This window comes from Lycium barbarum, chromosome 10 (genome assembly GCF_019175385.1).
Source record: "Lycium barbarum isolate Lr01 chromosome 10, ASM1917538v2, whole genome shotgun sequence".
NCBI lineage: Eukaryota > Viridiplantae > Streptophyta > Magnoliopsida > Solanales > Solanaceae > Lycium > Lycium barbarum.
This window is the reverse complement of record NC_083346.1, coordinates 12,474,376-12,499,944: the sequence shown is the minus strand read 5'-3', so window position 1 is coordinate 12,499,944 and position 25,569 is coordinate 12,474,376. Positions and strand designations below refer to the sequence as shown.

Below are 25,569 nucleotides of genomic sequence, written 5' to 3'. Positions count from 1 at the left end.
AGTTTCTCTCCTATGTTTCTTACTAAATGCATAGATACATCTTCTCAAACAATAACTCAAAATCAATATAACAAATTAAGGAGCAAAGGTGATAAGAGACTTAATAAGAGTTTGAAGGCTTTCTAAATCGTTAGGCTGAAAAATATAAAAAGCATACACTTAGTTCATAGACAAATCCTATTAATACAAGAATTAATAAAGTTGTCATAAACTAAACACTGAAACCTAAACACTTGGGAAATTCTTTCCACGCATAGCCTCCACTTCCTTTTTTTTTTCCCCTCCAATCACTACTCTTCTACATACGCTTTTGTTTTTTTTTTTCCTCTTCATTTTCCACTGCCAGGAGCTCTTGATGAACCTTCTTTATCAAATTCACGGTCCTTCCTTTTCCTGCATCAATAGAAAATCACCATTTGAAAATAGTAGATAAATGATGGTAGAAATAGAGTTATGCAACCTCGATTTCATTTTATATGGTGAAGTTTGACAGATACAAAATTAAAGAGAGAAAGAACATGCTTTTAGCACGTAGCAAAAGTACTCTTAAAACTTGTGATCTTAAACATATATACCATGACATTTTTATGACTATGAGAACATGTCATTAAGGATAAAATCAGATTTTTAAAGTTACAGTTTTTTCGAACATAGAAAAGCATTATTCTTTATGTTCCTATCAGGATTTAAAGAGTTTCTCATCAATCAGTTATTTCAACTCACCATTTTCCTTAGGATCAACAGGAGGAGGATTTGGCTAAGATGGATCATGTTCATTAACAGATTGTTCAAACATTAATTTCTTAAAGAACTCTTGTTCTTGAGCATCAACTTTTCTATGAACTCTCTAAAAGTGTACACACTTTAATGACTAGTCATGTCTTAAATTGATTCTTACCTATTAAAAGTAAAATAAAAATCTCAACAAATATTAGATCTGAAAACATAACACAGACTACATTTTTTTTTTCTTACGGAAATCCTAATGAAAAGCAGAAAATAGAAAAGTGCAACATACTCAGCTATGATATGTTCTTCACATTGAGTGTGTAGGCCCTCCTCCGTGTTGATACAGCATAGCATCAATCTGATCATCATTTTCTAACCCAAGTTCATTTACAGTCCTATTCGGCGAAAGACGTTGGCCATCGCAGAAAAAACGAGCTGTTTTGTAATCTATTATTTGCTTTTTCTTACAATAAGCCTTGAATATTTCCTTCATCATTAAACTAGGATTAGCTTTGAAAGAGACAATCGTACCATCCTGAGATGTAATTTTGAGCTTTAGTGCATCAGTTGGTTCTTCCAATGGTCTCTTGTTTCTCTTATCTCCGGTCATTTTCTTTGTTCTTTCTTCTTGAGAAATTAGAGAGAGAAATGAAAGAAAAAAATACAAAGAGGTGATGAGAGGGAAATTTTGCTTCTCACTTAATGGGAGAATAAATCACTTTTGATGATGATGTTACAATTTGTAGTGTGTATATATACACAAAAAAAATGGTGTGTGTGTGTGGGGTAGGAGGGGGTGGGGGAGGTAGGTGGTTATTGAAGGGCTGAGTTTCAATTAATTGATGTAGTTAATTAGATTGACTCAACAAATTTGTAATCTACTAAAGTTATGAAAATCTTGAAGAAGAAATGATCATTTAATAGCATGCATATTGTGTTAGTAATTCGTTACATTAAGTTTTCTTTCTTTCAACTTATTTACAATATTACCAGTCTCATTCTTTTTTATTTACAAATATAATATTGAGAAATTACCAACCGCTCCCCCAAACCCTTATCATCTTATTCTTACAAAAAAGAATAATCAGATCGATTCGAAATAGGGAAGGTAAATCAAAAAGAAATTTGACAATTAAATTGAGTTCAAGTATTCAATAGGTTACCACCTTTAGTTTAGGTGTTTAAATGGAAATTCATCACAAATTTAAGGGGTTGTCTATGTATTCAGCCTTATAGATGCAATATCATATAGGATGTCTCTATTGTTGCCCTCGTTAGCAAATGTATCATCAGCTCAAACTGTTCTACGGTATAATTAATTTCGAGTCCCTAAAAACTTACAAAATTATAGTAGCTAGTAGATTAAAAAGTGTCCTCACACATAGTATTGTAATGTATATATCACACCAAACAATAATTTACTAAACATAATCTTTGACTAGCTAAATCACCATAATCTAGCGGTATTGCTAACATCTTTACTTGGATTATTTTAATGAATTTTAATAAATCCTAATATTCATATATTATTTAAATATTATAGCAACTATGATTTATATAGTCTTTTTATATAATTTCTAATTATTTTTAAAAAATATTAAGATTAAGAAATCAATATTCAAATCGAGACTATTTTTTGTTTTTTATAGAGATGCTAACGCACTCATTGTAGGTGTGCAATCGAGACTAAAAATTAGAAGTTTTGACCTTCGGGTTCGAATTACTTCATTGTTTGTGAAACAAACGGAGTAGTATGTTGTTTGATTATATGATCCGGTATTTGTATTTTCTCTTATTACTATATAATAAGGGTCTGTAGTCCATAGTTAGAGTTAGTTAGAGTCCTTGATTACATTACAACTAAGGTTGTCAACTAAAATTTGTCTTTTCATATTTATCACTATATTTGCCTTTTATTGTTTCATCTACTATAGGGTGTTTAAAAAATATCAAGACACTTTTAAAACCTTTTTGACAAAACAAAACCCCTTGGCTAATTTTTTTAAGGTGATGTGACATGTACTAACTTCTTCATATATCTTATTTTTACTTCTACTTTATTTTCTTAGGTGCCACATCCAATTTTGATAAATTTAGAAAATTTTAAGCTCCGCTTAAAAGGCTTAAAAAATTGTGAATTTCCATGAAGTCGATTAAAAGAAACACGTCACTATGCATCATTTGAATGAAAGAACACACCACATTTGTAGTTACCTTAATTACAACATGTACTGCACCCAAAAAACGAAATTTCTCTAATGAACAGCTCTTTAATTGCTTGTGTGAAACTTTAAAAATTTAACAGATAAAATTGGTTTTCATTTGGATTAGATATTGTTACCTAAAATGTTTATTTTTATCTAATCATTTGTTAACAATATTGAAATGAGTCTTTATTGGCATATTGTGTTGACTTGTATGTTGATTAGAAGTATTGTTCATGTTTAACAATATTAACTTTCTTTTTTTGGATTTTATTTGGTGTATTATAACATTTTATTTTTTAAATTCGATGTACGCATACTTAGTAATATTTTCTATGCATTACGAACAATGTAAGTTGTAGTTTATACTCCATTCATAAAAAATAAAAAAAATAAAAAATGCAAGGCATACTATTCGGTCAGTCAGTTCAATATTTGGTATGAATTCATAAATATATTTCTTATTATATATTTATACTTAACAAAAAAGAAATTATAGTTTGAACTTGATGGAGTAGTTTTTTTTTTTTTTTAATTAAAGTTAGTTTATATTATTTCCAAAAAGGGGATAATTACATGGTAACTATCCAGCATAGAATGACAGGCCATTCTTGCTCAAGGGGGGTCTCCTCCTACACCAATAAGCTTACAAAAGAGATTTTAAACAAATGTTGAATCTCAGAAATAACAGATTCATCATTTGTTCCAATCTACTTAACCTATACCAGCTTTCTGAGTAGTTTAAATGTCGAGAGCATCTTTGAAAAATATGTAGTTAATGAAATAATTTTTTAGTTTCTCAGGCAGTAGTAATGTCAAACGAATTGTGACAGAAAGGAATATACTTTTTATGTTTTTTGTATATCTTTTTTTTCGGTGGGTGAAAAAATTTTAGGCAGTTTTTGTTAGCACAGGGAAACATGATTAAACGAATCAAGAAGCATTGAATCTTCATTTGTGTTTGAGAAAATAATTAAAGTATACATTTATAAAATAATATTTCATTTAAACTAACAAAAGGAAAAATGTCATTTTCTCATCATGTAAATTTTAGAAAGTAACACGAAAGTCTACTTATATTAAGAAAAGTTATTAATTTTCTTCATCTTTTCGATATATTTTGTATAATTTAATTGAAATTGACATCTACAAACATTAGTAAGTATAAAATTTTATTTTTATTTGTTTGAAAGTTAACTTTGTTTATAAGTAACCTCATTAAAATCTCAACAAAAGAATAAATATAGCATAAATAGTTGATGTTTCTAAAACCATACTATTTTTCTTCTCTTTGGAAGAAAACGGTATAGTTCATATTAGATGTTGTTAAAAATTAAGAGACTTTATGTCATGTAGTTATTTGAAGGTAAAAAAAAAAAAGGTCTAAAGTAAGGACAAAAAAAGAATTTTTGTTCAATCTTTAAATATTTTATGCAATCTAAATATATGGAAAGTCTTTAGTTTTTAAGAGTTTGCAGAAAACATCGAACTAATCTTTCAATAACTTAATGTCACAAAAAACAAATTAACTTTTAATCTTAGTTTTGGGCCCGGTGCTAAAGTTCGCCGAAACTATCAAATTAATCTTTCTACGAGAATACCCATTTTTGTAGTCCTCACATGATGTTTTTATTTCTTTTTATTCCTAATTAAAGTTTTAGTGACTTACAACGTCCTCATACATAACTTTTAAGAACTTTTTTCATACCAATTAAAGTGATGATTTCATGAAAAAGGTGATAATGGGCCCACAGAGCACACTAATCATACATATTATGGTCTTTCTTTTATGTGAAATTATATTAAACTTGTTTTATATTATATTTTTCCTTAATAATTTATTATAGACGCGTAAAGAAATCATGCCATCATTCAATCTATATCTTATATAAGCTTAATTATTGAATTAAAATATTGTTCTTATGATATTATTTTTTTATTGATGCTATTTACCATTTATCATATGATATTTTAAATTTTTATTCGTCCGATTAAATGTAAAGTTTTTTTGTTTAAGTTTCTCCTGTAATTTTGTATTATACGTGCTTGCAAGCAACCCTTCCCAGACCCCATTTTGTGGGATTTCACTGGATATGTTGTGGTTGTTACGTGCTTGTACACATACGTAATTAACAAAGATTTCACTTAAGGTAGGATTAAGTTTTAAAGTAAATGAATAAACATTAATAACTTATATCATTATTAATATTTTTTTAAAATGCATCAGAAACTGTAAATTATAGTCCTTCTGTCCAATCGAAATGAATTCCGAAGTACGATAGCTAATTAATCTAAATTTACGTGCTGACACTTTTAACATAAATTTTATCTAATAAATGACTATATTAAAAGATGAACTACAAAACATTATTTTAATATATATTACGAGAAACTTTGAAGAAAAGGTAGTGAAAGAAAATACAATTTAATATCCAAACAATAATAATACTGAAAAATTGCAAAAGTATACTTTCACTTTTTAGTATTAAAATATTTTGGGAAATGCGGGATAGTCAATATTTTATATAATTTTGGATAAAATAGCTAAGTTCAACGTGAAAAAATTATTACAATGTATATTCCATAAAAAAAGTTCATTAAATTAAGAAAAAGGAAAAAATATATTTTTTAACATGTACTTTTTGGATGGAAAAAGAAAGCATAAAGTAAGAACAATTTAATTTCATTGTTTTTGCAATATTTTTTTCTATTGTTTAATTTGAAAGAACATCTACAAAAGTATCTTGCAATGCCAAAACTTTTAATTATTTTATATTGATTTATAATTTAACTTTATTGATTTCATCATACAACAATATTGTAGCATAAAATATTTTTGACAATTAGTAGTATCTTTTTGTAAAAAATAAATTAGCTAATATGGGTTCAATTTAGAGAAATAAATGAAATTAATATAAAATATGAAAAGCTCATTGGATCATCGGAGACTATTATCTCAAAAGTTCAGTAAAATAGAAATTAGAAAAGTTTTCATTTATTAGTCTAATATATAAACTATGAAAAATGTTTTCCTTTAACTTTTAAATACCTATTTTTACTTTAATATTTTAGAATTCTTTAGAAAGCATCAAACTAATATAACAAAAACAAAGAAGCAAGAACAAAAAAAAGTTTAAAAAAATATCTGCAAATTCAATTTTAACGTCAATTAAGCTCGGGTCAAATAACACTAGTTAGACATATAATAACAAAACCCTTGTAATAATATCAAATTTCAATATACAAGGGTTGGGGGGGGGGGGGGGGTGCAAATTTTGAATTCAAAATTTCTCAGTCAACGTCCCAAGTCCTGTCTTTATGCAGTAGTAATAAATTTAATCAAAGTCTAAACATGACTTGATGGAATTTCATATAATCCCACTTAGACTTTCTTGGCCTAAACAACCATTGAAGGTCTTTAAGAAAATTAATTTAGCAATAAGAGACTTCTACAAAAATAAAAGTTTAATACTACAATGCCCATTAAAGTCTTTGGATAACTAGTGATTGATGAGAATCCAAAGAAGATTGTTCTCATAATTATAAGAACACATGTCACCTTTCTTTTTTTCTTTTTCTTTTTTTTTTCTTTTTTTTGCGTGGTCTCCTTTAATTTGTTTTTTCAGAGGTAGTAAAAGCTTGGGTTACAAAATGGGCGAGCAAATGATTCGGTGAAAATCATATATTACCTCTATGATGCAAGTTACTAACATTATACCTGAGAGTGATTTACAAGGTTGGCCTTAGACGTGAGTGGGGTCTTAAACATTTGAACTTGCTTACCTAGGTCCCATGGGCGAATATAAAGGGTAAAATTTTCTTACTATCTCTAGTCACGTAGAATGAACATCTTCCTTTGACACCGATCATTAAGACCTTGCTAGAATTGTCACTTTGTAAGTACAAAACATTTTAGTAATTCTTTTGGTTATACTGTTAGTTTGTTGCCCGTCATATTCATAATCAGTTGCTTATCGCTTCTCCAAAACTGTGTTGTCTAGACACTTCAACTTTATTAAAAGTTAGCAACTTAGTTCACAAAACATAAATACTTCTTAAACAAGTGGATCTGCAAAGAATAACAAGTTTTGCTCCCTTTTTTTGAACTACTAAAATCATAACCAAGAATAAGCCCTTAAATCTTTTCCAGATTGTCAAAAAGGAAAGGTTATTTCCATTTTGGCACTTCCATTGAGCAGTGGTACTGCTGAAAATGGTAGAACACACATTTTACCTCAGAGCATTAAAAAGGTGATCATCACATTATGCTCCTTCTAATTGGAAAGAAAGAAAGCATTGGAACACATACAAACTATATTCAGCACATATGCTCTACATGAACGTGAATAGAGAGAGCATTGATGATCAAACTAAGAAAGAAATCCAAGTCATGTAAACTGTTATCTAGTCGAATACTGAATCCTGGTACAAACATATGTTCCTAACATTCCTTCAAACCACCACCAGCAGCATCTAGAGTAGAGACAGAGATCCCTTAGAGCTACTGTGGTCAGGCGACTGGCTCCAATGCTTCAATTGTCATCACACTATTACCACGAATTACCTGGAAGAGAAATTTTGTAGCAATTCACCAGTAAGGACCAGCTTAAACTCACTCAAGGGACATCTATCATTATTGAGTTTTTGCGAATTAAAAAGAAAACAGATAAAAAGGGAAGAGGGCTTAAATTCATTAACAGGTTATGTATTTAACAGTATGGCTTATACAGTTGTACACAGAGATGTGGGATCTAAGCATCCAGAAATGAAAAGGGTTAAGGGAAAGAGAAAACGAGAAGGGAACTCACCACCATGCCAATTTCATTCTTCTCATTACCATTAACTTCCACAGTGTTGTCAATGACCAAATTCATGAACTGATCAAACCCACGAAGAGTCCCAACAACTAAGCAGTTGGCATTCAACTTGACCGTGAAAGATAAACAACATTACTCAAGTGTGAAAGTAACCTCATAAGGCAATTAACAGAGGAGTGTAAAATAAAAATGCAGACCATGAAAATTGATGCTCTCTCTGACTAAGAAAATGCTATCTGTAGAGATTTTTTTCTTTAAAGAAACACCTCCATTCAGATTGCACTTTAAACAAGTTCTATGCAGTAAAGCACACAAGGTTAATGCAAAAGATGCATTTACAGCTTCATAAATATGACTTGTTTAAGTCCGGGGACATCTATGCTTGGACAAAAGTTGCACCTTTCAAAATTTACCACAATAGTCGCTTCAACTAGTTCCTCACCCCCCCCCCCCCCCTTCTTTTTCATTCCCACAGCAAAACAATCTGAGAAGTAAATCACAAGAATAGCATCATTGCTGCAGCAAAAGCATGCAATAACAAGAGAAACATTCATGAAAAGGTTTTTGATTGCAAGATGTCTAGGAAAGGTACTGTAAAATTGCAGTTTTGGCCACTCAGACTTGAACCATTTGCATCAAAAGGAAATATAAACAGGAATGTATTGAGAGTCAGGATATACAGAGAGCATGGTAACTGATGCTGAGATGCCGTTCTAGTAAGAGTATAGAGGTCAAAATACTTTCAGCTCTTAGTAGTCTAACAATAAGCTCTGAGATGCTGGGCTCGTAGAAGATGGAGGAGGAGATGCAGGGCATGTGAAGTTGCCCCTTTAGTGCTGATGTGGATCATATGGAGTGAGAGGAATAGGAGAGATTTTGATGGAATAGAGAAAGATTTTGTACACTTCCACTTTTTATTTATCTACATGTATCTTTGTACTTTTTAAGAGTATCTACTCCTGATGTAGGTGGTGAGCTCATCGTTTGCAAGTTACATTCTTCGGATGACAGTAAAACATGGAAAGCCCTAAAGACGTTATCGTAAGCCTTTCATTTGGTCCTATTCCCATTATGAATTACCCAGCACTCTTAGGATAGCTATAGAGTTGCGCTATGGAACATTAGCTACTATTTTTCTGTTTTATTCTTATGGTTTAGCCAGAGAATTATTGGAACATGCTGTTTGTTTCTTGTCCTGCATTTCTGATTGTGATCTTTATCCTTTTTTGCTTGTCAAATAAATTTTTAGATCTGATGTTGGAAGAAGAAAATAGTTGTAATTGTCATTTCAGTAGCTAGCCTTAGTTTAGTGGATGCAGCCGCTGCAGGTGGTGCAAGAGGGATTTGCATTCGGGATTATAGGATATTATAACCACATGAAACAGTTGAAGTGTGCGGTAACAAGTAGCGTTATTTATTCTACAATAACAACAACAAAAACATACCCTGTATAATCCCACTAGGTGGGGGGGTCTGGGAAGGGTAAAGTATACGCAGACCTTGCCTCTATCTTTTGACAGGTAGAGAGGCTATTTCCGATAGACCTCCGGTTCAAAGAGAGATGAAAAAGCATCAGGGATAAAAAAAAAAGCAACAATAATAAGCAGTAATAGCAACAAGATAATAGAATCACATAATACAAGAAACAATCAAATATTACTAGAGATAAGAACAAGTAATTTAAAGCAGAATAAACTGGCATTTCTAAATAATATGCTAATCGAAGTACAAGCAACAACAAAAGTAGTAACAAGAATCGAAAGACAAGACTAATACTACACGACTATAAGTATGCAAGGATAAGTACAACACCACACAACTGCTTACTAACCTTCTACCCTAATTTGTGTCCTCCATAACCTCCTATCTAAAGTCATGTCCTCGGTAAGCTGGACATGTAATGTTGATTATTTATTCTCTATCAGAAAAAAAAAAGGTAATGTTGATTATATCTTTCATTTTTTTAATAAAATAAAGTAATTAACGTAGATCATATTCTAAGGGTCTGTTTGTTTGGACTATATTTTGGTTTAAGCAGAATAAACTAGCATCTGTATAAGAATCACGTAGTTTGCAGGGAAACACAGTTTAATGTGTTGATCAAAATTTAACAAGAATTGTGGGGTCCAGCCCCATAAATTGAGGAAGAAAACATCTCTCTTATTTTGAGAAGAAAACATCTCCCTTGTTTTAAGGAAGAAAACATATTCTTTGTATTTGGCAAATTGTCAAGTGCTTGCTTGAGTCACTAATGACATCAATAGGTTCATTTCATCCCTATAAATAGGGAAGCTCTCTCATTTTCTAGACACACCAAAATCTCAGACAATACATCTGAGTGAGAGCAAGGTGAGGTATTCCATAGACTGTAAGAAAATAGTCTGTGAAGAAAAATAGAGTGTGAGTGATATTGTAGTGAGGTGAGAAAAATCAAAAGAGTGTTTTTCTTTTTGAGTGTGTAGTGGTCTTTGGAGTATTTATACTCGTGACTACACAGTGTAAAATTCCTTACTATAGTGATATCAGCTGCTCCTATTGGCCGTGGTTTTTCCCTTATTCAGAAGGGTTTCCACGTAAAATCTTGGTGTCATTATTGCTGCATTTTATTCTTGCTGATTTAACCATAACTTAGTGTTCCGCGTTTATCACTAATACCGTGAATATTATTTTTGCGGATCTATTTTATTCCCAACAAGTGGTATCAGAGCCAAGGTTCTGTCTGAGTATGCTCTGTGGTTGCAACACAGTATGAACTTCCACATCAGAAAATAATTACTTTGGTCTTCGAATAAAATAGTATTTGTATTTGTGATAAACGATGGAAGCCAACACTAGTAGAATGGTTACTTTGAGTGGCGTAAATTATGCCATTTGGAAGGGCAAAATGGAAGATTTGCTCTATGTCAAGAATTTTCATCAACCTGTCTTTGCCAATAAAAGCCTGATAATAAATCAGATGAAGATTGGAATTTGTTGCATCGGCAGGTTTGCGGCTTTATTAGACAGTGGGTTGACGATAATGTGTTGAACCATATTTCTGGGGAGACACATGCTCGGACCCTATGAGAGCATCTTGAAAGTTTGTATCCTCGGAAAACTGGTAACAACAAGATGTTTTTGATAAAGCAAATGTTGGGTTTAAAATACCACGATGGTTCCGCAATGACAGATCATCTGAATATTTTTCAGGGGATCATGAACCAGTTATCTGCTATGGGCATTAATTTTGATGAAGAAATTCAAGCCTTGTTTCTACTTGGTTCCCTACCAGATTCTTGGGAAATTATTAGAACTTCATTATCAAATTCTGCTCCGAATGGTGTGATCTGTATGGATCTTGCCAAGAGCAGTCTTTTAAATGAAGAGATGAGAAGAAAATCTCAAGGTTCCTCCTCATCAGATGTCTTGGTGACTGACACTAGGGGGAGAGGAAAGAATCGTGGTTCTCAAAATAGAGAACATCATAGAAGCAAATCCAGAAGCAGACTTAAAGATATTGAGTGCTATCATTGCGGGAAAAAAGGGCACACAAAGAAGTTCTGCCGGATTTTGAAAAAGGAGAATAGAGATAACGAGGAAAAGAAAGAAGATGGCAATCGTGTTGCCGCTGTCACTACAGAAGATCTTGTTACTGTCCTTGATGCGGATCTGATAAATATTGCTTATGATGAGTCAAGCTGGGTTGTGGACAGTGGTGCCGCATCTCATGTGACATCAAGGAAGGAATTTTTCTCATCCTATACTCCGGGTGACTTTAGAACTTTGAGTATGGGTAATGAGACAGTATCTAGGGTGGCTGGTGTTGGAACGATTTGTTTGAAAACTAGTATTGGAACTAAACTAGTTTTAAACAATGTAAAGCATGCACCTGATGTTCGTTTGCACTTGATCTCTGTTGGTGTTTTGGATGATGAGGGATATGTCAGTACCAATGGTGCTGGAAAATGGAAGCTTACTAAAGGTTCCATGATTGTGGCTCGTGGCGAAAAGCGTCGTGGTCTATACTGGACTACGACCTCTACCTGTGTTGATATGGTGAATGCAGTTGAGAGCAATAACTCTTCAACATTATGGCATAAGAGACTTAGTCACATTGGCGAGAAAGGACTAAATGTTCTAGCTAAAAAGAAATTGTTGTCAAATTTCAAAAGTGCTAAACTAGAAAAGTGTGAGCACTGCTTGGCGGGAAAACAAAATAGAGTCTCTTTCAAGTCTCATCCTCCTTCAAGAAAGACAGAGTTGCTTGAGTTGGTGCATTCAGATTTATGTGGTCCAATGAAGACAAGGACTTTGGGTGGTGCACTTTACTTCGCTAACTTTATTGATGATTGCTCAAGGAAACTTTGGGTCTACGTCTTAAAGACTAAAGACCAAGTGTTGGGTGTCTTTAAGCAGTTTCAGGCCTCAGATGAAAGAGAAACTGGAAAGAAGCTGAAGTGTATTCGTACTGATAACGGTGGTGAATATTGTGGACCGTTTGACGAATACTGCAAGCAACAGGGTATCAGACACCAGAAGACTCCTCCTAAGACTCCTCAGCTTAATGGTTTAGCAGAGAGAATGAACAGGACCTTGATGGAAAGAGTCAGATGTTTGCTTTCTGAAGCAAAGTTTCCAAATTCCTTTTGGGGTGAGGCATTGTTGACCGTCGCACATGTTATTAATCTATCCCCTATGGTTTCTTTGCAAAGTGATGTTCCAAACAGAGTTTGGTATGGCAAGGATGTTTCCTATGACCACTTGAAAGTGTTTGGTTGCAAAGCTTTTGTACATGTGCCTAAAGATGAGAGGTCAAAATTAACTGCCAAGACAAGGCAGTGCATCTTCATTGGTTATGGCCTTGATGAGTTTGGTTACAGGCTATATGATTCAATTGAGAAGAAGGTCGTGAGAAGCCGTGATGTTATCTTCGTGGAGGATCAAACCATTGAAGATATCAACAAAGCAGAGAAGATAAAATCTTCAAGTTCTGAAGGCTTAGTTAATCTTGATCAAGTCCCTCATACAAATGTTGATGACGTTGGTGGGCTCAATGACGATGGTAATGCCCAGACTCATGTTCCAGATCAGCATGTTGATGATGACAATGATGCTGCTATTGATGAGGTAGATGCTCATACTCATGAAGTCGTGGATGAGTCAGATATTCCACTTAGAAGGTCTACTAAAAAACATGTTCCTTCTTCCCGTTATTCACCTAATGAGTATGTATTACTCACTGATGGGGGAGAACCTGAATGTTATGAGGAGGCCATGGAATATGAGCATAAGGATCAATGGATTGAAGCCATGCAAGATGAGATGAAATCTCTGCATGAGAACCAAACTTATGAGTTGGTGAAATTGCCTAAGGGCATGAGAGCTTTGAAGAACAAGTGGGTGTTCAAAGTTAAAGCCAAAGAACACAGCTTGAAGCCCAGATACAAAGCTAGATTGGTTGTTAAGGGATTTGGTCAAAAGAAAGGTATTGACTTTGACGAAATATTTTCTCCTGTCGTGAAAATGTCCTCCATTCGGACGGTTCTTGGTTTGGCTGCTAGTCTTGATTTGGAGATTGAGCAGATGGATGTGAAAACTGCCTTTCTTCACGGTGACTTAGAAGAGGAGATTTATATGGAACAACCTGAGGGCTTCAAGGCAAAAGGTAAAGAAAATCTTGTATGCAAACTTAAAAAGAGTCTATATGGATTGAAGCAAGCTCCCAGACAGTGGTACAAGAAGTTTGAGTCTGTTATGGGGGAGCAAGGCTACAAGAAGACTTCTTCAGATCACTGTGTGTTTGTACAAAGATTTTCTGATGATGACTTTATCATCCTCATGCTATATGTTGATTGTAGGTAAGAATTCTTCCAAGATTGACGAGTTGAAGAAACAATTGAGTAAGTCTTTTGCAATGAAAGACTTGGGTCATGCTAAGCAAATTTTGGGCATGAGAATTTCTCGATCGAGAGATGAAAAGAAGCTTTATTTGTCATAGAAAAAGTACATAGAATGTGTACTGGAGCGCTTCAATATGAAGAGTGCTAAGAGGGTTAGCACACCTCTTCCTGGCCATCTGAAATTGAGCAAAAAGATGTGTTCTACAACAACGGAGGAAAAAGAGAGAATGGCAAAGATTCCTTATTCCTCTGCCGTAGGAAGTTTGATGTATGCAATGGTATGCACTCGACCAGATATTGCTCATGCAGTCGGTATTGTTAGCAGATTTCTCGAAAATCCAGGGAAAGAGCATTGGGAAGCTGTGAAGTGGATACTCAGGTATCTAAGAGGAAGCTCAGATGAATGCTTGTGTTTTGGAGGATCAAATCCAATTTTGAAGGGCTATAAAGATTCTGATATGGCAGGTGACCTTGATAACAGAAAATCCACTACTGGATATCTGTTTACTTTTTCAGGGGGAGCTATATCATGGCAGTTGAAGTTGCAGAAGTGTGTCGCACTGTCTACAACAGAAGCGGAGTATATTGCGGCTACTGAAGCTGGCAAAGAGATGATACGGCTCAAGAGATTCCTTCAAGAACTTGGATTGCAGCAAATGGAGTATATTGTCTATTGCGACAGTCAGAGTGCAATAGACTTGAGCAAGAACTCGATGTGCCATGCGAGAACAAAGCACATTGACGTCAGATATCATTGGATTTGTGAGCAATTGGAGAGCGAATTATTCCAAGTCAAGAAGATTCACACGAATGAAAATCCTGCAGATATGCTGACCAAGGTGGTATCGAGAGACAAGTTCGAACTGTGCAAAGAACTTGTCGGCATGCACTCAAATTAAAAGTCAGTGTACCCTCCTTCAGGTGAATGAGACTGGAGGGGGAGATTTGAAACATCTCCCTTATTTTGAGAAGAAAACATCTCCCTTGTTTTAAGGAAGAAAACATATTCTTTGTATTTGGCAAATTGTCAAGTGCTTGCTTGAGTCACTAATGACATCAATAGGTTCATTTCATCCCTATATATAGGGAAGCTCTCTCATTTGCTAGACACACCAAAATCTCAGACAATACATCTGAGTGAGAGCAAAGTGAGGTATTCCATAGACTGTAAGAAAATAGTCTGTGAAGAAAAATAGAGTGTGAGTGATATTATAGTGAGGTGAGAAAAATCAAAAGAGTGTTTTTCTTTATACTCATGACTACACAGTGTAAAATTCCTTACTATAGTGATATCAGCTGCTCCTCTTGGCCGTGGTTTTTCCCTTATTCAGAAGGGTTTCCACGTAAAATCTTGGTGTCATTATTGCTGCATTTTATTCTTGCTGATTTAACCATAACTTAGTGTTCCGCGTTTATCACTAATACCGTGAATATTATTTTTGCGGGTCTATTTTATTCCCAACAAGAATGTTATTGTATATATATATAGTCAACTTTTGTTAACCTCTACTCCATATAATAAATAAACACAATATAAATAATCCATAATATTCTAACAACCCTTATTAAACAGAATTTTCAACTGTTGGCTTCCAGCTTAGTATTACTGCAAGCAAATGCTTTAAGACTGATAGTCATGGATAAGATATTTCACCTAATGCTTTGTCACTAAAGGAGCATAATAACTGTTTTAATGGAATTATTTCTAATTTGATACAAGTGCTCATGAGTTTACTTTTCTCAGATTTCATTGTAAGGATGTACTGGACTTGCAGTGGTCTGCTGATGGTTATTTTTTGATTTCTCTCTTTCTCGATGAGGCGCTGCCATCTTTTTGCCGAAGGTTATCTTGGTCTCCTGATGGTTCCTTTCTGCTTGTGCCAACCTTGAAACTTTAAAGTCCTAATTATGAATCTTTGCATTTCGACTCGTTTACCGAAAGTTATTCATCTCTTTGTTCTTTTCCCCTGCTCCCCCACCCCTCCAAAAAAAAAAAAAAGGAAAGGACAGGATATCATCCTCAGTGACAAAAAAGAAAAAGAAAGCTCTATCAAGACTCCATGTGTTCTTTGTCTTGAACATACTTTGTTCTTGCAATGACATGACGTTGGTGTCAGTTCAGTCACCCTTTGAAATATCATATTCTGATATGTTTCTCTAATGAGTTATACAATATTTATCTACTTTCAGAATAAGCCAATAATGCAGCATTAGGACCTTCTTTTTGCTGTCCAAATATAAAAGTAGCGCACTGAAGTTCAGATTAATATCATCCCATAGCCCTCTTTGTGAACTCTGTCTTGACATTTGCGCAGTGTCAAGTTAATCTCTACATAGAAAAGGAGTCTTGGCGAAACTGGTAAAGTTGCTGCTATGTGACCAAGAGGTCATGGATTTGATCCGTGGAAACAGCCTGTTGCAGAAAATGCAGGGTAAGGCTGCGTACAATAGACCCTTGTGATCCGGCCATTCCCTGGACCTCGTGCATAGCGGGAGCTTAGTACACCAGACTGCCCTTTTTAGGTTAATCTCCACGTGACATCGGTGTTGTAATTCTCATTTAAGCTTTATCTTGGGACTCTTCATTTGTATTTCTTGCAATACTGCTTCTGAAAGGTAAAATTGTACTCTAGATAGAGCTTCAAGAGAAAGAAACTTGGACTTCATAGTTGTTTCTTCATGTGATAGTGCTAATGCGCTAGATTAAAGGCATCTGACCTGTATTCCTTTTTTGTTTAGGAGTATTATTGTTTAGATTATCATTTTTTGGGGTGGATAGGAAAAAAGGAAATTGGCGAAGTAAAGGTAGAAGGTTTGTGAATATAAACATGTTTTGCTATTTCAGGTTCTTACAAGTTTGCGCCTGCTTCAGAAGCAGCGAACACTGCTTATGTGTCTTCTAGGAAAGATCTCTCAAGGCAAGGATGGTCTGTCTTTTTGGTACAATTGTATTTTATTAGAGCGTATCCATTATGTTCCTCTTGCTCACAATAATCTGATACTTACGCCTCAACTTTGTTGGATATTTACAGGCCAGCTTTAATGCTCTCAGGTGCCAACAAACCTGTCATTGCTGTACGCTTCTGCCCCGTGATATTTAGCTTGAGAGGATGACTGCAGCATCATCGTTCAAGCTACCTTATCGACTTATTTTGTTGTGGCTACGTTGAATTCCTTGTACATCTATGACATGAAAAGTGTTCAACCAATAGCCATCGTAGCTGGTCTTCATTATGCTGCTGTTACAGACATAGCATGGTATTCCGGGCTTCCCTATTCTTTTTAAAATGATGTCAGCACTCCCGTTCTCCTCCGTGAAGCATTCTAGAAATTTATTTAATTCCTTATTTTTTTTCCTAAATCAAAATGATGATGAAGGTCCGCTACTGGGAATTATCTGGCTTTATCCTCCCAAGATAGTTACTGCACTCTGATAGAATTTGATAATGAGGAACTAGGATCCACTTTTTGTAGGCCAGGTTTGCTGTGTTCCTCGCTCCAACTAATTTTTATTGTTTTGTCCATGTGTTCGTCCTCATACTTGACTAAAAATATGTTTCCATTTGGAAATTGTTTGCAGAAAAAGAAATTGCTGGACTTGATAGAAATATCGTACAGAAATAGGAAGAAAATGTCCCGGAAACTATTGACAGTGAGAAGTCCATGCATACAGATAGTGGAAAAGCAGAAAAAGAAATTGCTGGACCCTTCAAATTTCTAAAAAGACTACCAGAAAAAGGATCACATCAATGGCCATTGATTGATTTTGGTAGTTCTCTGAAATTCTAGTGGGTTTCTTTTGTTGTATTACCTTTTATTAGGGGGTGGGGCTTGGAAAATGTTGGGGGAAATTTGGACGACTTTTCATCTACATATGTATACCAGTAATATTGTCAGCCAAATCATTTGCTTATTGTTTTCCAGAAAAAGGAGTTATTTATAAGGAGTTGGATACTCTTAATGATGTGAGACCTTTTGGGAAAAACCGTGCGGGCTTGGCCCAAAGCGGACAATATCACATCATGTTAAGAGTATCTTTGAGCCATTTTAGCCCAACAACTGGTATCAGAGCTAAAACGGCTCAAAGATACTCTCAACATGATGTGGTATTGTCCGCTTTGGGCCAAGCCCGCACGGTTTTTCCCAAAAGGTCTCACATCATTAAGAGTATCCAACTCCTTATAAATAACTCCTTTTTCTTTCCAGCTACTAATGTGATATTTTGTTCGCACACCGTGCAGGCTTGGCCCAACGCGGACAATATCACATTATGTTAAAAGTATCTTTGAGCCGTTTTAGCCCAACATATCTAGAGTCTGACAAACATTAGACAAGTTAGTGTGGTCAATTGATTTTGTAACCTTTTACTTGTAATGGGCCATGTTGAACAATCTCCTCAAGATTATATATTTAGTAGGTAGAGTAATCTCATCATGTTTCAATTATGACAGATAATTCTTACTAATTTTGGTGTAACAAATTTGTTAAAGATTTATATAATGCTAATGACAACAATACCAAATATATCTCAATTCCGAGCAATATGAGCGGACTCTATGAATTTCTATTGACCATATCGCTAAGTTTAAGCTCGAAGACGTATTCTAATCCCTGAAACTTTAAAAAATAAAAATAAAAAGATACATTCAAAATAACTTTCATGTTACATTTTCAATTTTTCTGATGTAACAAAGAATCGAGTGAACAAAAGAAAGTTCAAGAGATGTTATATACATTTTTCTCCTTCCCTCTTCCACAATAAATTTAGTGAACCCAAAAAAAAACAAAAAAAAAAAAAAAATCAATTTCCCGTTACAAAAACTATACATTTTCTGTGCAAAATTGATTGACCTCCATAGAAAAACATAAGCTGGTAGAGTTCCTTCTTATGATACATCAGTCCAAGCTAATGAATCTGCAACAAAAATTTTTAAAAACCAAACTGATTGACGCTAAATAATTTATTATAATATTTTATCAAGGTTAACCAATTAAATATTCAGAACCTGAAATTCATTGGCCTGATTGTTCCAACAATGAAAGCTCTCCCAATTAAGAATTTTTGTTCATTCCAGAATTTGGATCTAAAAGTTTTGTTAAGGGTGAAGGGAAAACATCCATCCCACACACTCTTTTATGGTTCCAAGTAACGGAATCCAACTCATATAGGAGTTATCGAAAGATAAAAGTAGGTTAAGATAATATTTTCTTTTCACTAACAACTTTAAACTTTTATATGAAACATTTATATCAAATTTGTATCACGTAACTAGTTAGTTTAGGAATTCAGTGTATAGTGGTGAAACACCATATGTAATAGCGATGAGGGATGTGTGCGCATATGTTTTATATTCAATTCAAATTTGAATAATATGCTCGTGACTTCAAATATAATCTATGACTCTAGCGTACTAATATTTGACTTCCACCTTAAATTTAATATTATTCTAATTTTGGAGATCAAAGGAGATTTATGAAATGAGATTTCATTCATCATAATTAATGTGATGTGGACTTTAACTTTAGAAATTAATATATGACTTGCATCTTCTGGACTCTAGCTAAGACCACGATAAAACCTCAATCCCTTCTGTTGTATACGATGTTCATGTTTGATAGACATAAAGTGCACAATGTTAGTTTGACTTGTGCATATTAATTGTAATTAATGAATCCAATAATAAAGTATTGATTGACCAATTTGTTTATTCGAGATAACTATCTTAGTTGAAATGAGAAGTGTGTTTGATCAGAGGTTGAATCAATCACCAGAAGAAGAATTAGGCCAAAAATTGTCACATAAATTATACACTCCTTTTGTCTTAATTTATATGATACTGTTCGGATTTCGAGAGTTAAACTCTTTAATTTTGATCGTGAATTCAGATATAAAATCTTTAAGATTTTTGAAATTAAATTTACATATTTGAAAACTACGTAAAAAGTATTACCAGTCACAAAATTGACAATTCAAAATACATAAAAAACTCGTGATCAAAGAAAAACTCGTTTAACCCTCAAAATCTGAACAATACCATATAAATTAGGACGGATAGAGTAATATAAAATGTACAAAATTTTAGTGGATTCATTGGAGATACTCCCTCGGTTCCTTTTTACTTGTCTTTTATACTAAAAAATAGATTTTCTTTTTCTTTTTTATTTGTCTATTTTAGCAAATCAAGATAAAAAAAATTCCAATATTACCCTTATCATTAAACTAGAAATCTAAGAAAATATGAGGCGGTGGACTTAAATTGGAGCGGTAATGACAGCGGGGATTCATATAATCGTCCCAACCTGCTTGAATTGAAGCATACATATTGTTGGTACGTGTGGAGGATATAAGGAGGCTAGAGATGCTCGTGGTATGAATAGACTAGCTAGCTTCCACTACTTAAAATAGTGAAAATGAAATACTACTCTCGTTCTTCCAATAAAATTAGGTTTTTGGCAACTCTTCTACCTCATGGGTGAAATAAGTTATCTTTAGCTAGAAAGATATTTGTTTTTGACCAATCCCGAGAAAATAATGTTCTATTAGCATGTGTTAAGCAAATAGCTAATATTTTTTGAGTCAAGATCAAACTTCTTTTTAAGTAAGATTAAGCCGTGCGGTAGAACATAGTGAATTCGATCGGGATCGTTTATTTTCTACCTTCTGTGAATTTTATTTCTCTTTATGGTTCTCGGGACTTTATTTAGTTAAGTGATTGGTTAAGTAAGAATATCAACACTGTAGTTAACTAACTAATCCATTTGTGGAGCACGTTTGTTGTAGTAATTGTATGCATGCTACGTAGTTTTTATCTCTTGAATATGTACTCACTTTTCACGTTCTATTATACAGTTGGTATTCGGCGAAACGCTCTGCCACCTTAGGTGGTTTTAATTTGAACCAAAAGAAAATATAAAAAAAATTAAGCGAATGAGAGATGTAAAATGACTACTTAATCTATGGATTTCAGTAATTTCCTTCTGAGATTCAGTTCATTAATATGGAAGGTTACGCTACAATTAATTTACAGCTTATTATTGTATCTTTAGAGGAATGTGGAAGAAGCTTCTAGCATGGCAAGACATTCAAAGAAGTAATTTGGCCCGACAAGAGGAAGTTACCGTTAAGTTTGTGGGCCTAACTGTAGGGGCGTGCACGTGGCAGGAGGAAGTTACTTGGGCAGTGAAGTTTTGTGGCGGCCACAGTAAGGGTGCGTCAGTATTACCGGCTGGCGGCTGCTACCATTTATCAAGTGTAGTCAGAGAGGAATAGTGTGATTTTTCAAAAGAGAAGCTCTCCACAGGATGATAATCCTAAACTTGCAGAATATGTTAAACAGTTAAATTTCTATTCCACGTAGGAATTTTTGAGGCCTGGATATATAGTAGTATTGAAGTAGTGTTTCTAGTAGTTGTTTGAACACTCGACTTGGTAATAGAATGTTATTTTTTTTTTAAAAAAAAAAACTATAATATTTTATCAAGGTGTACCAAAAATTATCCAGAATCAGAAGCTCATTGGCTTGATAAGTTTGACTCTGTACTGCGAGGGCTTACTAAGGTAGAAAGCTCTCCCTGTTCCATTCCCAAACTTGAATCTAAAACTTTTGGTTAAGGGTGGAAGGACAACATCCGTTATCCCACCACACTCTCTAATGATTCCAAGTAAAAGAATCCAACTCATTTGAGTTATCAAAAGATAAAAGTATATTAATATAATGTTTTCTTTTCACTAATGATTTTGAACTTCTAAATGAAAAGGTTCACATAATTGTCTATCATGTAACTAGCTGGTTTAGGAGTTCAATGTCTAATGGTGCAAAAATCACTTCGTATGTAATAGTGATAAGGCAGTGTGTGTGTCATGAGTATTAATTATAGGGATTTATACACAGTATAGTCGCCTACCAAAAAAATAGCCGACATATGTATAATATATATACAAACGCACAAGCGCAGCCATGTATAATTAGTGTATAGTATATGTATATTAACTAGAGGTTGTTTATAGAGCGGCCAACTTTGTAGGTTCCCCTATATTATATTGTACTTATGTTTTATATTCAATTCAAAATTGAATAATTAATATGTTCATGACGTTAAATGTAATATGATTCTAACGGGCTAATATTTTCCTTCCACATTAAGTCTTATTTTGTTCTATACATGGAGATTAAAAGAGATTTATGAGATCATTCAACATAAATATTGTGATGTGGACTTTACCTTCTAGAGATTAAGGAACCATAAACATCTTCTGGACTCTAGCTAAGACCATAATAAAGTCAAGACTATCCCAACTTCTATTTTATATATGTCCGTCATGCTTGATTTGACATAACGCGCAAAATGTCAGTTTCACTTGTGTCTATTGGAAGGAATAACTAAAGAGCCCATTCATAAAGTATTGATTGACCAATTTGTTTATCAAAGAGAACAACAATTATATATTAAAATAAAAGGCGTTCCATATTAAATTATAAATACAAACAAAAAGTACAAAATGTTAGTGGATTCATTGGTGATATCTTACTTATGATAAAAAAAAAAAATAGAGGGTTATTTCAACTCATAACTAATCAACTGGAACTCGTTCTCACTCAATCTTATACTAGCACTTAAAAGAAATAATGTTGATCAAATGTAACATCAACTTTTTGTGTAAGAGAATGTGAGGAGGCAGACTTAAATTGGAGAGATATGATGGTGAAGATTCATATAGTCATCTCAATTTGTTCGGAATTGAAGAGATATTACGGAGATTGTTCGTAATAGGATTCATATAGCCGTCCCAATATCCTATTAAATTGGACTTAACATTCTAACACTCTGTGAACTACATTTTCTTTATGCTTCTTACGACTTTCTTTTAAAAAGTGATTCGGGTAATAATAAATCAATACTCTAGTCGATTAATCTACTCGTGGAGTGCAATTGCTATAATATTTGTATGGTACGTAGTTTCTCTCCCTCCCACCTGTATTTACTTTTCACCTTCTATTATACTGTTGGTATTCAGCTAATACTTAGCTATCTTAGGCGGTTTTAATTTGAACAAAAAGAAAACATAAAACAAATCAACCTATTGAGAGATGTAAAATGACTACTTAATCTATGGATTTCAGTAATTTCCTTCGGAGATTCAGTTCACTAAAATTGGAAGGTTAGACAATAATTAATTTACATCTTATTTTCAATTTTTTTTCAATCTTTTTATTAATTAGGTATAAACAGTTTCTCTCCTATGTTTCTTACTAAATGCATAGATACATCTTCTCAAACAATAACTCAAAATCAATATAACAAATTAAGGAGCAAAGGTGATAAGAGACTTAATAAGAGTTTGAAGGCTTTCTAAATCGTTAGGCTGAAAAATATAAAAAGCATACACTTAGTTCATGGACAAATCCTATTAATACAAGAATTAATAAAGTTGTCATAAACTAAACACTGAAACCTAAACACTTGGGAAATTCTTTCCACGCATAGCCTCCACTTCCTTTTTTTTTTCTTCTCCAATCACTACTCTTCTACATATGTTTTTTTTTTTTCCTCTTCATTTTCCACTGCCAGGAGCTCTTGATGAACCTTCTTTATCAAATTCACGGTCCTTCCTTTTCCTGCATCAATAGAAAATCACCATTTGAAAATAGTAGATAAATGATGGTAGAAATAGAGTTACGCAACCTCGATTTCATTTTATATGGTGAAGTTTGACAGATACAAAATTAAAGAGAGAAAGAACATGCTTTTAGCACATAGCAAAAGTACTCTTAAAACTTGTGATCTTAAACATATATACCATGACATTTTTATGACTACGAGAACATGTCATTAAGGATAAAATCAGATTTTTAAAGTTACAGGTTTTTCGAACATAGAAAAGCACTATTCTTTTTGTTCCTAGCAGGATTTAAAGAGTTTCTCATCAATCAGTTATTTCAACTCACCATTTTCCTTAGGATCAACAGGAGGAGGATTTGGCTAAGATGGATCATGTTCATTAACAGATTGTTCAAACATTAGTTTCTTAAAGAACTCTTGTTCTTGAGCATCAACTTTTCTATGAACTCTCTAAAAGTGTACACACTTTAATGACTAATCATGTCTTAATTTGATTCTTACCTATTAAAAGTAAAATAAAAATCTCAACAAATATTAGATCTGAAAACATAATACAGACTACATTTTTTTTTTTCTTACGAATATCCTAATGAAAAGCAGAAAATAGAAAAGTGCAACATACTCAGCTATGATATGTTCTTCACATTGAGTGTGTAGGCCCTCCTCCGTGTTGATACAGCATAGCATCAATCTGATCATCATTTTCTAACCCAAGTTCATTTACAGTCCTATTCGGCGAAAGACGTTGGCCATCGCAGAAAAAACGAACTGTTTTGTAATCTATTATTTGCTTTTTCTTACAATAAGCCTTGAATATTTCCTTCATCATTAAACTAGGATTAGCTTTGAAAGAGACAATCGTACCATCCTGAGATGTAATTTTGAGCTTTAGTGCATCAGTTGGTTCTTCCAATGGTCTCTTGTTTCTCTTATCTCCGGTCATTTTCTTTGTTCTTTCTTCTTGAGAAATTAGAGAGAGAAGTGAAAGAAAAAAAATACAAAGAGGTGATGAGAGGGAAATTTTGCTTCTCACTTAATGGGAGAATAAATCACTTTTGATGATGATGTTACAATTTGTAGTGTGTATATATATAAAAAAAAAATGGTGGTGGTGGGGGGGGGGGGGGGGGGAAGGTAGGTGGTTATTGAAGGGATGAGTTTCAATTAATTGATGTAGTTAATTAGATTGACTTAACAAATTTGTAATCTACTAAAGTTATGAAAATCTTGAAGAAGAGATGATCATTTAATAGCATGCATATTGTGTTAGTACACTACAAAAAAATTACTAAATTGTGGCGGTTTATTTATGGAGGTCATAACAAACCCCCACTATACATTCAATTTGTGGCGTTTGTGTCAATCCCCACAAAATACTTCTTTTTGTGGCGGTTTATTTGTGGGTGTTGTAAAAAACCCCACTATAAATTCAATTTGTAGCGTTTGTTTCAACCTCCCCAAAATTATTTTTGTTGTGACGGTTTTTTTGTGTATGTTTTTTATAACATCCTCAAATACATAAAATTTTAGTTTTTTGAGAAATTATGGCAATCTGATACAAATTTGCGATTACTAACTAATGCAATTTTTAGTCATGTGAATCTCGAGAAGAGAAAAGTGTCACATATGAGACAACGCTAGTAGTATAAAGACTTTCCATTTTCACAAATAAAAACAAAGACATATAATTTATTTTTCTTCTGGTTCCTTATGCATTAGGTATGAATTATTATTTCTGGACATGAAATCATGTATCCTTTGCTTATATAACTATTCAAAAAATTATTTTTCTACATTAATAATATTAATGAATTTGCTTTAGACCTCATTTGTTTTGAATTTTCATTAAGAGTAAGACGTTTGAAATTTAATGAAGATCTGAATATTAAAAAACGTTACAAAGTATAAAATTGATCAATTTCGAAAAGTTCACAGATATTTTTTACCCTTCTCCCTTTATTCTATTTATTTCTATATGCATTTTATCTTTATTTAAGCTTTTATTAAAGTAGGAGTAATTATTTTGCAAGGACAACATTATAATTAGAGTACTAATTAAGTACTACTACTTTCTCTGTCCCAATTTATGTGATACACTTTTCGTTTAGTTTGTCCCAAAAAGAACGATACATTTCTATATTTAGAAATAATTTAACTTAAAACTTCCTTCTTTATCCTTAATGAAATGATTTTGAGTCACACAAAAATTTACGGCTTCTTTTAGATCATAAATTTCAAAAGTGTTTTTTTCTTTCTTAAATTCAATGCCTAGTCAAACTATATCACATAAATTTGAACGGACGGAGTACTAAATACTAA

General features: G+C 33.4%; 1 protein-coding gene and 1 pseudogene across 1 annotated transcript; one reads left to right on the top strand and one right to left on the bottom strand.

Moving 5' to 3' along the window:
- Positions 1-8,325: 8,325 nt before the first annotated feature.
- Positions 8,326-17,418, top strand: LOC132612733 (chromatin assembly factor 1 subunit FAS2 homolog; annotated as a pseudogene).
- A 5,764-nt stretch (positions 17,419-23,182) lies between these two features.
- On the bottom strand, positions 23,183-24,193 carry LOC132612732 (small ubiquitin-related modifier 1-like). The gene is made up of 2 exons (XM_060326831.1): positions 23,928-24,193; positions 23,183-23,246 (listed from the first exon to the last, which is right to left on the bottom strand). The coding sequence occupies exons 1-2, from the start codon at positions 24,191-24,193 to the stop codon at positions 23,183-23,185; spliced, it is 330 nt and encodes a 109-aa protein (XP_060182814.1).
- Between the last annotated feature and the right edge of the window lie 1,376 nt (positions 24,194-25,569).

Excerpts from the sequence above, each read along its gene's own strand:
- LOC132612732 (XM_060326831.1), bottom strand. The coding sequence starts at position 24,193 with ATGACCGGAGATAAGAGAAACAAGAGACCATTGGAAGAACCAACTGAT. Across the intron at positions 23,247-23,927 it reads GATCAGATTGATGCTATGCT|GAAAAGGAAGGACCGTGAAT; the intron begins GTATCAACACGG and ends CTATTGATGCAG.